General features: G+C 39.0%; 3 protein-coding genes across 14 annotated transcripts in view; 2 read left to right on the forward strand and 1 right to left on the reverse strand.

The window, feature by feature from the left end:
- Myo81F (Myosin 81F) overlaps positions 1 to 15,225 on the reverse strand; it is a 1,428,838-nt gene that overhangs the window by 1,101,626 nt on the left and 311,987 nt on the right. The window lies entirely within an intron of this gene.
- The window catches only part of LOC138913340 (uncharacterized), a 275,105-nt gene that overhangs the window by 227,922 nt on the left and 31,958 nt on the right, over positions 1 to 15,225 (forward strand). The gene's annotated exons all lie outside the window — the stretch shown is intronic.
- LOC138913342 (uncharacterized) lies at positions 679 to 4,308 on the forward strand. The gene is made up of 2 exons (XM_070216725.1): positions 679 to 1,478; positions 2,561 to 4,308. Exon 2 carries the CDS (start codon positions 3,551 to 3,553, stop codon positions 3,959 to 3,961), a length of 411 nt encoding a protein of 136 aa, XP_070072826.1. The 5' UTR covers positions 679 to 1,478; positions 2,561 to 3,550; the 3' UTR covers positions 3,962 to 4,308.

Below are 15,225 nucleotides of genomic sequence, written 5' to 3' on the forward strand. Positions count from 1 at the left end.
TTTGCAACGCAGTGAAGGAGACGTTTCCGACCACATAAAGTATACACTCAAAAAAAAATTTTAGAAAATCGCCTATGGATTTGCTTTACTGGCGATTTTTTTCTATATTTCTGGAATATTTCTTGAATTTAATGAATTTTGATTAATTGGAAGAAAATTTTCTTTACCAGTAGAAAATTTTTTTATTTTAAAGAAAAAAATCGCCAGTGAAGCAAATCCATAGGCGATTTTCTAAAATTCAGGGCGATTCATTTTCTGAGTGTATATATTCTTGATCAGCACCAATAGCCGAGTCTATCTAGCCATGTCCGTCTGTCCGTCTGTCCGTCTGTCCGTCTGTCCGTCTGTCCGTTTCTATGCGAACTAGTCTCTCAGTTTTAAAGCTATCGCGATGAAACTTTCCCGAAGGTCTTCTTTCTATTGCAGGTAGTACATATGTCGGAGCCAGCCGGATCGGACCACTATATCTTAAGGCTCCCAAACAAATATAAGAAAATTCATTGTAACTTTGTAGGAAGTAGGCGTTTTGATTCTTGACTACTTAAAAACAAAATTGAAATAAATCGAAACGCTGAATCTGGAATCCCTGGAACTGCACCGAGTGAGTATTCTTTTATCTACAAGGGTATATAAGCTTCGGCTGGCCGAAGGTAGCTTCCTTTCTTGTTTTATTTTATTTACTATAATTTCGAAACTTTCGGCTATATTAAAGTTTGATTGTAAGATGTGTTTTACAGTTATCCAATCGGATGGGTTGTTATTATTAATTAATGCAGTATTTGCCTTATCTCGAATTTTGCATCTTACTCTAAGGTCAAACAGCTCAATATTGCTTGCATCTGCGGACTGAGCTAGTTTTCGCAGTACGTCCACGTGTTGGATGAAAATTAGCAGCTCTTCTGTTTTTCCGCCAAAGTCCTGTACGTCAGCTAGAAGGTCCCAAATTGTAGACATCTTGGTGGCAAATTTTCGGTCACAGCCACTTCTCCGAGGTATGTAATCGGCCCTAGTTTTGAGCTGGTATAGTCACCAACTTTTACGGTTCTCCGTTGATATGTCCAGCACCAGCACCGTTAATGCAGATTTTTCCGTTTCGATGGTGGCTGGCTTGATGTATTAATGTGCAATCGTGGTTTTGCATAAAGATGTGGGGCTTATAGTGAGGCTCAGTAAGACTTTAATATTACTGGCCAATTTAACCGCACTTTGTATGTTTATAGGAAAAAACAGCTTGATATGCTCTTCCCAAAACATCTAATAGTCAATGGTCGATTAGTTTTTTATTACTTTTGCCGACTGCGCCAATTATGTATTTTACTTCGTACTTATATTTATTAAGAAATTTAACAATTTTCTGAGACAATTTTTAAAGACCGCGTGAACAAAGCGTTCACGCTTTGAGTGGAGTGAAGCGTAAAACAGAACATAAAAGAAATCACGCGGTTTTCTTATCGGAGACGAATGGGAATGAGGAACAAGTACCGAAATATGCGAAGATAAATATACATATATATATATATTGAAATTGCATCGAGTGCACAGTGGGGCAATCGTTGAAGTTGTTGTACTTGACTACAGGCAGCAAATACAACATAATGAGTGAAACCACGTACGTAAGCTTGAATAAGCCTAAAGTGAGTACTGTGAACATTTTTCTTGTTGGTTTCGGAAACAACAACAAACCATTCGGTTCGTTTAAAGAGGAATTCGAAGTTGACGATCAAGTGTTTGAAGAGAATTTTCTAGTTGTTTCTTCTGACTTTTTGGACGTACAAGATGTGTTAGGCGCAGAATTTTGCAACAACGCTGAAATTTTAATAAATCGTGACGGAATTAAAATACAAAGCCGAGAAAACCATGACTCCGAAAGTGAATTAAGTTCGCTAATAACAATTAACGTCGAAAGTGCCGAAAGTTTTAATATAAACATTGACGAGAGTGCAACCACTGAAGCAAAACGCAAAGTTTTCGAACTGATCAAGAACTATAAGCTGACGAGTACAAAAACAACAAACGTTGCGATGCGTATTGTGTTAAAAGACGATACCCCCGTACATTCGCGGTGTAATAACACAGGCCGACAAAATGTGACATGGGTCGGTGTCCAGGCCTGCCACCATTTTATTTCGATAAATGAGGCTTTTCTTAGCATAACTTGCCACTACGCCTATAGTCCATCAGCTCTGGTATTTGCGGTATCTTTAATTTAAGAAAATCACAAATTTTCTTCGTGTCTTGGGATATATCTTGAAGAGTGGTAAACCAATTTTGGTAATCTTTTCGGAACTAAATAGTTTCATGTCTCTTTTATACGGTCGTTTTGAAAAATTCAATCTATCTTAACCACACGAGGAGGTGGACGCATTTGAAATTTTAAAGTCACAGCAAAGTTTAAAAATCTTCATTTGTGAACAGCGTTTAAAAATTAAATAAAAACATTTTCTCCTACAATGCATTTTTGATCCAAAGACACCTTATGTCTCTAATTTTTAGGACACTCATCAGGTTTTTGTGTATTGTTTTGGAATTTTTAAAATTGTTTTTCTTACTTCCTTCACAGTGACAATTCACAAACAGTGCCCAAACCTGTCACAGGTAGAGTAACTCGAGTCGCACGTTGGATCCGTGCACTTCAGGAGTTTGACTTTGAAGTTGAACACAGGTCAGGTACACGCATTCGTCATGCAGATGCTTTAAGCCGTTACCCTGTAATGATGATCTCCGACGAAAGCTTGCACAGCAAATTGAAGAGTGTTCAATTACAGGACGAGGAATTAAAAGCTATAATTGACATCCTTGCTGAGAAAGCTAGCCACAATAATTTCTTCATGAGATCTGGTCTGCTGTACAAATTGGTGAACGACGAAGAACTGATAGTTGTACCACCAATCCTCCAACGCAAAATCTTTCGACAGGCCCATGAAAAAGGACATTTTTCAGTAAAGAAGACAAAGGAAATCATCGGAAAGGAATATTACATTCCAAAACTCGAAGACAAAATTCAACGAAAAATAAAATGTTGCATTCCATGTATTGTGCTAAACCGCAAACTTGGAAAAAAGGAAGGAGACTTACACCCATTGCCGAAGGAAGCGGAGCCGCTTCAAACATTTCACATGGATTTTTTGGGACCTCTCGAATTGACTCTCAGGCATACAAGCACATTCATCGACGGGTTTACTAAATTTTGTTGGCTGTATCCCACAAAATCAACATCTTCCAAGGACGTCATCACCAGACTGGAAGCTCAGAGCGCAATATTTGGCAATCCTGTACAAATAATATCCGATCGAGGCACAGCGTTCACTTCAGACGACTTCAAAAAGTATTGTGAGAACGAGGGTATTGAACTTCATGCAGTTACCACAGGAGTTCCACGAGCAAACGGCCAAGTTGAACGCCTCAACGCCACAATTGTATCCGTGCTCTCCAAACTATAGATGATCCCAGCAAATGGTATAAGTTTGTGAACCAGGTTCAGCAAACAATCAATTCGACGTACTGCAGGAGTACACATACAACTCCATTCGAGCTACTTGTAGGCATCAAGATGCGCACTAAAACGGACATCAAGCTGAAAGAAATAATCGAGCATGAGCTAATTCAAATGTTCCAGGACAATCGAGACGAGATCCGCAAAGCTGCCAAGCAACAGATCCTTGTCATGCAAAACGAGAACAAGCACTCGTATAATTTCAGACGTAGACCAGCAACAACATACAAAGTCGGCGATATTGTCGCTATCAAACGCACTCAGCTTGGTGGTGGGCTTAAGTTGAAGCCTAAGTACTTGGGTCCCTACCGTGTAACCAAAGTCAAGCCTAAGGACACTTACGATGTGGTAAAAGAATCTCTTTCCTCTGACGGGCCAAGATGCATTACCTCTTGCGCCGAATATATGAAGCCATGGATGCAAGTATCCTCTGACGACGACGGCGATACATTCGGGACGAATGTTTAGAAGGATGGCCGAGTTTTGGGAATAGGTCTGGCAGCCCCGTTCAGACCAACCCATCTCTAATCAGCTGAAAGCAAAAGTATTCGCGAACGAGAAAAGAAGTCTGGAACGAGCATTAAGAACGAGAGAACAGATTGAGCAAGACGTGCCAATTAATAAGGAAGGAAGGAACCGATCAAATTGATAAAAATCGAAGTTAATCCGAGAAAGACGAAGAATAAAGACGTGCGAAATAAAGAAGTTTAAGAACGACGCGATTTAAGTATCTAAAAACTGAGTTTAATCCTATTATAAGTTCATTAAAATACCTGAGACCTTATCCGAATTACTTATCACTAACTTCATTTCAATAAAACTATCAACTTATTATAATAAAACACAAATAGTGGGACTTCTAATTTAAAAAGGAAAACCAATCGAACATTGGTATGTTATTTGCCTTTATTGCCCAATATCTTTGCTTTAATGTGGCTATTCGAGTTTGGGCACCACAATGCATATGTTCCTTATGGAATTTTTTAAATAATAATTTGACTATTGGATCATTATATGGCAATAGTTTGCATCGAATGAAAGTTCAGATGCTTCCAATCTTCCTCCAACTCGAATGAGATCATCCTGATTCAAAAAAGGCGTAAGGGCGCTGAGACTGCTGCCTTGTCCGACTTCCCGGGATTTCTTTAGCTCTTTGATTTCAGCGCTAAAATAAATGTGCTGAACTAACCGGAGAACTATATTCCGAGATTTTTCCAATTTTTAAAATGTCACCATTGTCGTTGCTCAACATGACCAACGACCAACAAATCAAGCAGTACTACAGTTTGGTAACAGTACCAGGCGTTCAGTTGCACCCACGGCAGATAATAAGTGCTGATCAGCATATTCTACATAGTCAATGTCAACGGTTGACTCGATGTCTCACTGAGCCGCCAAGCGGTCAGCACATTCTGCAGTGTCAGTCGATCCAACTACGCTAACCGCGCCCATAGTCAACCCATTCCACTATTCTTTACATTTAACTTCCTCATCTCCAAGTAGTATATAACCATCTACCAAGCTCACAATAAATCAGTTATCAACACATCTTATAACTCCGCGGTCTTCCTTTCTGACCTCCGGGAAGAGGCCTCGTATACAAACTTATATTGATCTACAAGCCACGCTTGGGATCAAACATTGGTGACCCCGACGTGATCCTTTACCAACAAAGGATCACACCCTGCAACCCCCTTCAAACTCAAGGCTGAACCTCTAACTGATGAGAAGCAAAGTTAAGTTCATACTCAGCTGCAACCAGCTTCACAGGAACCGCATAGCTTATCCAGCTTCACAGGACCGCATAGCTTATCCAGCTTCACAGGACCGCATAGCTTATCCAGCTTCACAAGACGGCATAGCTTATCCACCTTCACAGGATACCCAGCTCATCCAGCTTCACAGGACCGCATAGCTTATCCAGCTTCACAGGACCGCATAGCTTATCCAGCTTCACAGGACCGCATAGCTTACCCAGCTTCACAGGACCGCATAGCTTATCCAGCTTCATAGGACCGCATAGCTTATCCAGCTTCACAGGACCGCATAGCTTATCCAGCCTCACAGGACCGCATAGCTTATCCAGCTTCACAGGACCGCATAGCTTATCCAGCTTCATAGGACCGCACAGCTTATCCAGCTTCTCAGGACAGCATAGCTCATCCAGCTTCACAGGATAGACAGCTTATCCAACTTCACAGGACAACATCGCTTCGTCCAGCTTCACAGGATCAATCACCCCATCCGGCCTATCCAACTACCTAAAATACCGAGCATCATCCAGATTCACAGGATTCGTCATCTCCAAAACACGAGCAGAACTGCAAACATTTTGTCGATCTCATTCATAGAGGAAACCAGTCAAAACAGAGTCGATTTACAAAATCGTCTGCTTGACGATCAGAATGAGGTACAAGGGCAAATTCAACAGGTCATAAAGAATTATAGCAAGGATTCGGCCGAACGACGCAAACGAGACGGCTATTATGTCGGTCGGCTAGGAGAGTTGAACGATCTCTGGCAGCAGTTTTGTGATCTTGACGAAGAGGTCGAGAAGGCGGCACTACCTACCGGAGAGGAGTATGCCTCAAGATTGGCGGCATTAAAGGAGCTGGTAGAAAAATATCAGCAAATATTTAGAGACAACATCCCATCGGAAAGTGGGCCTCTAAAAGATCCGCGGCGAACACAGAACACAAAGGACCCGATAGTCAAACACATACACACTGGCTCATCGATTGAAGTTGCTATCCGACAACTACAGAGACGATGTAACGAATTAGAATCATCTCTTGCGCTGGCGTCAACGGCGCAAACAATCACCCCAGCGCTACAACGACATCTGCACCTCCAATGGGAACTATTGAGACAGGCCCATGATGAAGTCGACAATACACCTGGAGCAGTGGCCGCCGCCAAAGCAGAAGTAAGTCGATTCAAGGCACTGCACGAAGAGTATGAAATTACCTTACTTCGAGAGAACGACGCGCCAATGAGCCTAAGTCTTTCGCTTCCACCAAACAAGATTCCTGAATTTGATGGCGAATATCTAGATTGGCCCAGGTTCCACGATTTATTTGTAGAATTAGTCCATAATAAGCCATACTCCGCCAGCCAGAAGCTATACATTCTTCAGAGCTCTCTTTGCGGTGAAGCAAGGAACATTTTGACGGATACAGCCTTCTCACAAGCTGGATATGAGGACACCTGGAAAAGACTAAAACTAAGGTATCAAAACGGCAAAATATTAGTGTTTGCTGCAATAGCGAAAATAGTCGATCACATGCCCATCAACGGGACTGCACAACAGCTTCGAGCACTACACGATACAGTGCAGAAGACTTTAAGCACACTCAAAAATCTCGATATCAGCACTAAATCATGGGATCCAATCCTTGCTTTTCTTATCAGAAAAAAACTAGACCATGAGAGCCTAGCCGCACTGGAAAATTCAGCCGATGCACCAACTGAAATTCCAGTCTTAACGAGTGTACTGACGTTTATTGAGCGCCGCGCTTGCATGTTTGAGACGATAAAGGGGCTGTCCATATATTACGTAATCACCTAGGGGGGGGAGGGGGTCATTGAAGTGATTATGTTTGATTACATGGGGAGGGGGGGGTCTTGTACAATGATTACGTAATCATTTTATATTAATTTCTTTATTTAAAGAATTTATTTAAAAACTTTTTTCCTTTAATTATATCTACAAACCAGGGACCAAAAATAAGTGTTATTGTAAATTTTTCATACAAAAAAATCACGCATTGTAGTTTACAAATCCGTAATGATTTTTATTTTTTGATTTTTATAATAAAACTCAAAAAATAACTGTTATTTTTTGATTTTTATGAATAACAGTTATTCCCTTGACATTTTTGAAAAAATGAAATAATTAAAAAAAAACATGATTCCCGTGTTTTATATAACTTACTAAAAATTTGTTAAAAAAGGCAACCGTGCATATTTTATACCTATATTTTTTTTAAATTTATTTTACCCACAAAATCGCCATAAATCAAGTTTGAGTTTTATTTTTGATCACGACGAATAACTGTTATTTGCCAACTTTTATTATAAAACTCAAAAAATAACAGTTATTCCTTGAGTTTTACTTTACAAATCAGAAAATAACTGTTAAAGTGTGATTTTTAAAATAAAACTTATAACAGTTACGGTCCCTGCTACAAACTTAAATAGGAAAGCAGAGAAAAATTTTTTGTAGTGGCTGGGCGGCGAAAAAAAGAATGTTTAGTGGTTCAATCACACGAAGGACGCGAAGACCTGGAATGGCTTGACGAAGAGTATGTTGGGGATAATATCAGCGTAGACGAACCGAATGTGTCATACCAAACTTCATTTATAAACAATATTAAAGATTGGGTTGCATCCCCGTTTGAATCCACAGATTAAAACAAACAAAATTTTATTCTGGGGATTACGTAATCATTGGGGGGGGGGGGGGTTGTTTATTGAATGATTACGTTTGATCACCAGGGGGGGGAGGGGGTCAAAAATCACCAAAAACGTGATTACGTAATATATGGACAGCCCCAAACGCACAACCTACAACGACACTCCGCAATTCATCAGTCAACAACGAAAAGAGAGATTTGTCACCTAGGACCACATTACATAAGGGCTTGTATCCGTTTTCAAGAGATGGATCCTAAAACGCGGCGCCAAGTTATTATTCAAGTAGGAGGATGCACAAATTGCTTGTCTACAGCTCATAAGGTCGAAGTCTGTAAATCATCAGTCAACTGTCGAGTCTGCCAGCAACGGCATCATACAATGCTACATAAGGTGACCGACATCACGCCTTAATTGAGGGTACCCCTCAATGGGGGGGGAGAATGTTTGGTCTTAATGTTGCTCAACATGACCAACGACCAACAAATCAAGCAGTACTACAGATTGGTAACAGTACCAGGCGTCCAGTTGCACCCACGGCAGATAATAAGTGCTGATCAGCATATTCTACATAGTCAATGTCAACGGTTGACTCGATGTCTCACTGAGCCGCCAAGCGGTCAGCACATTCTGCAGTGTCAGCCGATCCAACTACGCTAACCGCTCCCATAGTCAAAACATACTGGCCTACTCCAGAATACAACCCATTCCACTATTCTTTACATTTAACTTCCTCATCTCCAAGTAGTATATAACCATCTACCAAGCTCACAATAAATCAGTTATCAACACATCTTATAACTCCGCGGTCTTCCTTTCTGACCTCCGGGAAGAGGCCTCGTATACAAACTTATATTGATCTACAAGCCACGCTTGGGATCAAACAATATGGCAGCATACATATTTTCTGAATCGTCGACAAATGTATGTATCTCCTTCGATACAGGAATTTTCCCATCAAACACATAACGAGAAACTTTAATCTTACTGAACATTTTGTAACGAACTGATTTTTGTGATTCGCTCGCTACGGAGATCGTGCGGCTAGCTCAGTAGATTTGTGTGTTCGTCCCACCAAATTTATATAAACGTGACCGCCCGGTTAATAGTAAAACATTTCAGAATTCAGTTCAAGGAGGCGTTTATTTACGGCTCTGATTTTACAATGATTATTGTGACCCGTGCTGACGATGCTCTGCAACTCCGATCCGGGGTTCCTCGCTGCAGGTGCTCCCAGTTGCGCCGGGTATTTCGCTGCCACCCGTAGACGAGGGTGTGGAGTTGGGTTGTTGGGCTCAGGGAAGCGTCACCGTTCTCAGACTAGGGTGAACAGGCACCACGCTTGCAAGACCTTCGTCCTGCCAGCCGCAGTCTCCTGTCCCTTGCTCTGTCCCGGCCGGTCCCGCTAGACGCCTACTCAGTTTCCTTTGACGCAATGGTACTACGGCCGGTTTACGCCAGCAGTCCCTGTAGCAAACGCCCAGAGAAAGACGAACGTTCCACCCTAACCTTCCCTCCTGGCTGTTGCGATCGTACCTGATGGCTTGTTCTCGGCACGGTCCCTGGATGCTGGTGCTCGTCGATGTCCCGGGCGACTCGTTGCTGCGTTGTCCTGCGTTGCTCCCTTGAAGTCCGCTGCTCGTGCCCACACTCTGCTGGTGGGAATGCCCGTGCCAAGTCTGCCCACGTTCTGCTCAACTGATCGGTACTACGGCCGACGCAGCTGGACTCATCGGTATTACAGCCAATGTAGCCGGACTTAAGATGCTGAGCTCAGTTGACCTAAAAGAAGTCCACAATAATGTTCAGTGAACGTATTTAGTTTCTTAGTTCTAGAGGTTGCCATGACTTATTCAATGGTTCACAATGGGGACTATTTTTAAGGAATGTCGTGATGTATTGAGAGTAGGTACTACCGAAAATAATAAAGGTTAGCCCAATTATATAGGCCACGTAATTCAAAATGACGGCAAACATCGGTTTTTTGTATTCTTAGCTATACCGCGGAACCTGTAGGTGATGGGACATAAGTTTGTATGGGACTTTTACTCAGGAGCACCCAATTATCATGGAAAACTAGAAATGGTTCGTGGAAATTTTTGGCTGTGTACCTGTGTAATCGTTTTCTCTTTTTATACCCTTGCAGAGGGTATTATAATTTCAGTCAGATGTTTGCAACGCGGTGAAGGAGACGTTTCTGACCACATAAAGTATATATATTCTTCATCAGCACCAATAGCCGAGTCCATCTAGCCATGTCCGTCTGTCCGTCTGTCCGTTTCTATGCGAACTAGTCCCTCAGTTTTAAAGCTATAGCGATAAAACTTTCCCAAAAATCTTCTTTCCATTGCAGGTAGTACATATGTCGGAACGAGCCGGATCGGACCACTATATCTTATGGCTCCCATAGGAATTATCAAAAAAATAATAGAAAAACCATTGTAACTTTGTAGAAAGTAGGCGTTTTAATTTTTGACAACGTAAAAACAACATTTTAAGTAGGCATATCTGCAAGGGTATATAAACTTCAGCTGGCCGAAGTTAACTTCCTTTCTTGTTGTAAATAAAATTAAAATGTTTATTTAAAATGTCTATTTAAAAACATTAGGACTGCTGGCTGGAGTCCCCAAAATTTGGCAGCTTGTCTTGAAGAGAACAGAAAACTGATTTTTATTGGCGTTCCACCACTTTAGGGGCTCAAATTCATCTGTGTACAATAGGGCTTTATTTTATTTCTTCTGACTTCTGGAGGTTGGTAGAACTATTGCTCATGGTCGAATTTGTATGCGAGAGTTTGATGAGCTAGATTGCAGTCAACCTAAGCAAAATGACCTAATTAGCGGTTACGGGCGGCAAAACAAAAATTTGACAGCGCGAAATTTTTTAGGAACAATGGAATTCTAAAAATCGAGGAAGAAAAATAAACAAATTTTCAAAAATATGGACCTTCGCGTAAAAGAGCTATAACCGCATTTTTAATAGCAAAAGAAAGGTTAGAAAAAAAAATCAAAGGACTAGTGTCCAAAAAGTCCAATAAAATTTTTTGAAAATTATCTTTTTCACCCTATACCCTTAACAGCGAAAGTAAGTTTCGTACTGTTATTACCCCAGTATTGGAGCTAGACCTGCTTAAAAAGTATATTGACATTTTGCAAAAAAAGGCTTTGCCATTGTCTTCAAAAAAAAGTTATAGCCAAAAGAACAGCCTTTCTGGTGATACCAGTCTCATTCCAATGGCTCTTTATTTATAGCTGCTTTGTCTTACCAAACTTTTACTCCATTAGGTCCATCTTCTCCCCTACGTTAAAAAAAAAATTAATAATAATTATTATTTTTTAATTTTTACATTATCGCTTAAATATAACAGTTACTTTAAACTTTTATTTTTTTAGTCATACAATAACAGTTATATCTGATTGTTACTAATAAAAATCAAAAATAAATGTCTCCCAAAAACTTTTATTTTGACACTCTGTAAATAAAAGTCTTTTTATTCTGACACTCCGTAAATAAAAGTCTTTGCCATATATCTCGCGAACAATTCAAGTCAAAGCTATCAAATTTGGATAATGGGTTGATCTTAGTTACTTTAAAATTTTAGGATATTCCTTAGCCTTTTTTAAAAATATTCTTTTATTTAATAGTTGAATGTATATTCTCATAAATCCTGAATCAACATCATTGAGTTACCATAGAAGTCTTTGTAATATGACGTCACCATTCAGTTAGGGGCTGTCCATATATTACGTAATCACCTAGGGGGGGGAGGGGGTCATTGAAGTGATTATGTTTGATTACATGGGGAGGGGGGGGTCTTGTACAATGATTACGTAATCATTTTATATTAATTTCTTTATTTAAAGAATTTATTTAAAAACTTTTTTCCTTTAATTATATCTACAAACCAGGGACCAAAAATAAGTGTTATTGTAAATTTTTCATACAAAAAAATCACGCATTGTAGTTTACAAATCCGTAATGATTTTTATTTTTTGATTTTTATAATAAAACTCAAAAAATAACTGTTATTTTTTGATTTTTATGAATAACAGTTATTCCCTTGACATTTTTGAAAAAATGAAATAATTAAAAAAAAACATGATTCCCGTGTTTTATATAACTTACTAAAAATTTGTTAAAAAAGGCAACCGTGCATATTTTATACCTATATTTTTTTTAAATTTATTCTACTCAAAAAATAACAGTTATTCCTTGAGTTTTACTTTACAAATCAGAAAATAACTGTTAAAGTGTGATTTTTAAAATAAAACTTATAACAGTTACGGTCCCTGCTACAAACTTAAATAGGAAAGCAGAGAAAAAATTTTTGTAGTGGCTGTGCGGCGAAAAAAAGAATGTTTAGTGGTTCAATCACACGAAGGACGCGAAGACCTGGAATGGCTTGACGAAGAGTATGTTGGGGATAATATCAGCGTAGACGAACCGAATGTGTCATACCAAACTTCATTTATAAACAATATTAAAGATTGGGTTGCATCTCCGTTTGAATCCACAGATTAAAACAAACAAAATTTTATTCTGGGGATTACGTAATCATTGGGGGGGGGGGGGTTGTTTATTGAATGATTACGTTTGATCACCAGGGGGGGGGAGGGGGTCAAAAATCACCAAAAACGTGATTACGTAATATATGGACAGCCCCTTATGTATATAGTACAACAAAATCTTAATGATAGGAATAAATAGCGTAGCCGAAATGCACCTGTTCTCCTGCCTAGTTTTGCATAAAATAATCAAAAATGAAAGCAACGAATTCACCATTTATTACAATCAATATAGAATATGTCTTTAGTTAATCTGCATATAATCCACATACATATATACTCCTGTCCCCAAGAATTCACGGTCTTTAAAAAAATATTTTTGTTATGGTGGGTTTGATTTAAATGGATTCTTTAAAAACCGCGAACAGGAACAGGAAAAATGTAGCAACATTTAATTTTTTGATTTAAGATATCTTTGAGGATCTGTGCTCAATTATAATAAAACCTATGCCAAAAAATTGCTTAGATGCCCTTCTACATAATTGCATTTAAGGTTGCATCATAATTTGAGTCAATCAAAGCCTATGAGCCATTGAAGTAATTTGTTCACCTCTATTCCCAATGCGGTGAACAGGAAAAAAAAAATACAAGGAAAAATATGTGCCCTAAAATATTTGACAGGCATCTAGAGGCGAATTTTTCCCAATTTTTGAGATAAATACCACTATTGTACTTGAAAGGATGGAATTTATAGAATTTTTTCCAAAAGAACGTAAAAAGTAACAAGGAAGGAAGTTAACTTCGGCCAGCCGAAGTTTATATACCCTTGCAGGTATGCCTACTTAAAATGTTGTTTTTACATTGTCAAAAATCAAAACGCCTACTTTCTTCAAAGTTACAATAGTTTTTCTATTATTTTTTTGATTATTCCTATGGGAGCCTTAAGATATAGTGGTCCGATCCGGCTCGTTCCGACATATGTACTACCTGCAATAGAAAGAAGACTTTTGGGAAAGTTTCATCGCGATAGCTTTAAAACTGACTAGTTCGCATAGAAACGGACAGACGGACATGGCTAGATGGACTCGGCTATTGATGCTGATCAAGAATATATATACTTTATGTGGTCGGAAACGTCTCCTTCACTGCGTTGCAAACATCTGACTGAAATTATAATACCCTGTGCAAGGGTATAAAAAGTATTTTTAAGTCACTTTTACGTAACGAGTTTGTCGTGATTTCACACAGTAGGGTTTTTAAAGATAACAGTAGCGTAGCCTTAAAATTGTGGGGGGGATTTTTTTAGGCATATTAACCCTTTAAAAATATAATTTTTCTATGTTTGGCGCCTACTGCTAACCAAATTGAAAGGCACATTTTTATGAATGTGTCAGGTATTTATGTAAAATGGGATTTAAAATAGGAGAGAACGCTATAGTCGGGTGCCCCGACTATCAGATACCCGTTACTCAGCTAAAGGGAGTGCGAAGGAGATGAAGATAAAACTTTGATCCGCCGTAAGTTTTTGGTCCGATTTAAAAAATTTCTTCTACATTTCGTTAGGTATTGATAAACACAATAAAACTGCATTTTTACTTTTCCGAAATATTGAAATTTTTAAAATCGTATATACGCGATTGTGGGCGTTAGAGGGGGCGTGGCACCCTTTTGAAACAAACTTGCGCTGCGTAGGAACTCCTAGAATCTGCATGCAAAATGTCAATCTTCTAGCTTTTATAGTCTCCTAGATCTCAGCGTTCATACAGACAGACAGACGGACATGGCTAGATCGACTCGGCTAGAGATCCTGATCAAGAATATATATAGTTTATAGGGTCAGAAACGCTTCCTTCTACCTGTTACATACTTTTGCACGAATCTAATATACCCTTTTACTCTACGAGTAACGGGTATAAACACTTCTTACTTTTCACGTTCTTACGGAAAAAATTCTATAAATTCCATCCTTCGAAGTACAATAGTGGTATTTATCTCAAATATTCGGGAAAAGACACCTCTAGATGCCTGTCAAATATTTTAGGGCACATATTTTTCCTTGTATTTTGTTAAGCCTGTACACCGCATCAAGTTGGTTGGGAATAGAGGTGAACAAATTACTTCAATGGCTCATAGGCTTTGATTGACTCAAATTATGATGCAACCTTAAATGCAATTATGTAGAAGGGCATCTAAGCAATTTTTTGGCATAGGTTTTATTATAATTGAGCACAGACCCCCGAAGATATCATAAATCAAAAAATTAAATGTTGCTATTTTTTTTAAACCCCGATTACCCAAATACCACCCGTTAAACGCAAAAACTAAGTATGCAGATATGCTTATATACGTCTATATTAACGTATTTTACTGCCAATAGGCCTGCACCTTTTAACAAAGTCCATTTTGTTGACCTGTGTTATAATTAAAATTTGACTTTTAAGCGGCGAGTATCAGCCTTGTGTTTGTATAAACAATCACAAGAGCCCTCAGAGCGGTGTTTGCAGTCGTGAATAGTCAGCAATTTGTTGACGTGTGCACCTTGTACGTGTGGTAAATTCGATACTCTCCCATAACAAACTTTGTTGGTCATTTACAATTAACTTTATTTGTTTTTCCAATAATAATATTACCCATAAATGGCACTAGCCAATATTTTATTCAATAAATTTATAATGTGAAAACGAACTTAAAATCATGAAGTGCTAAGTTTTCAGAAGGGAGTTGCTGACGCGATGAAGAGGTGAAGAATAATGACATAACTTTTGACGGACAACCTTGACAATAGGGGATCGTATTGCGCGGTCCGCGACACGA

Source organism: Drosophila takahashii, chromosome 3R (genome assembly GCF_030179915.1).
Source record: "Drosophila takahashii strain IR98-3 E-12201 chromosome 3R, DtakHiC1v2, whole genome shotgun sequence".
NCBI lineage: Eukaryota > Metazoa > Arthropoda > Insecta > Diptera > Drosophilidae > Drosophila > Drosophila takahashii.

Bases quoted from the DNA above. Each gene is read 5' to 3' on its own strand.
- LOC138913342 (XM_070216725.1), top strand. From the start codon at position 3,551: ATGCGCACTAAAACGGACATCAAGCTGAAAGAAATAATCGAGCATGAG.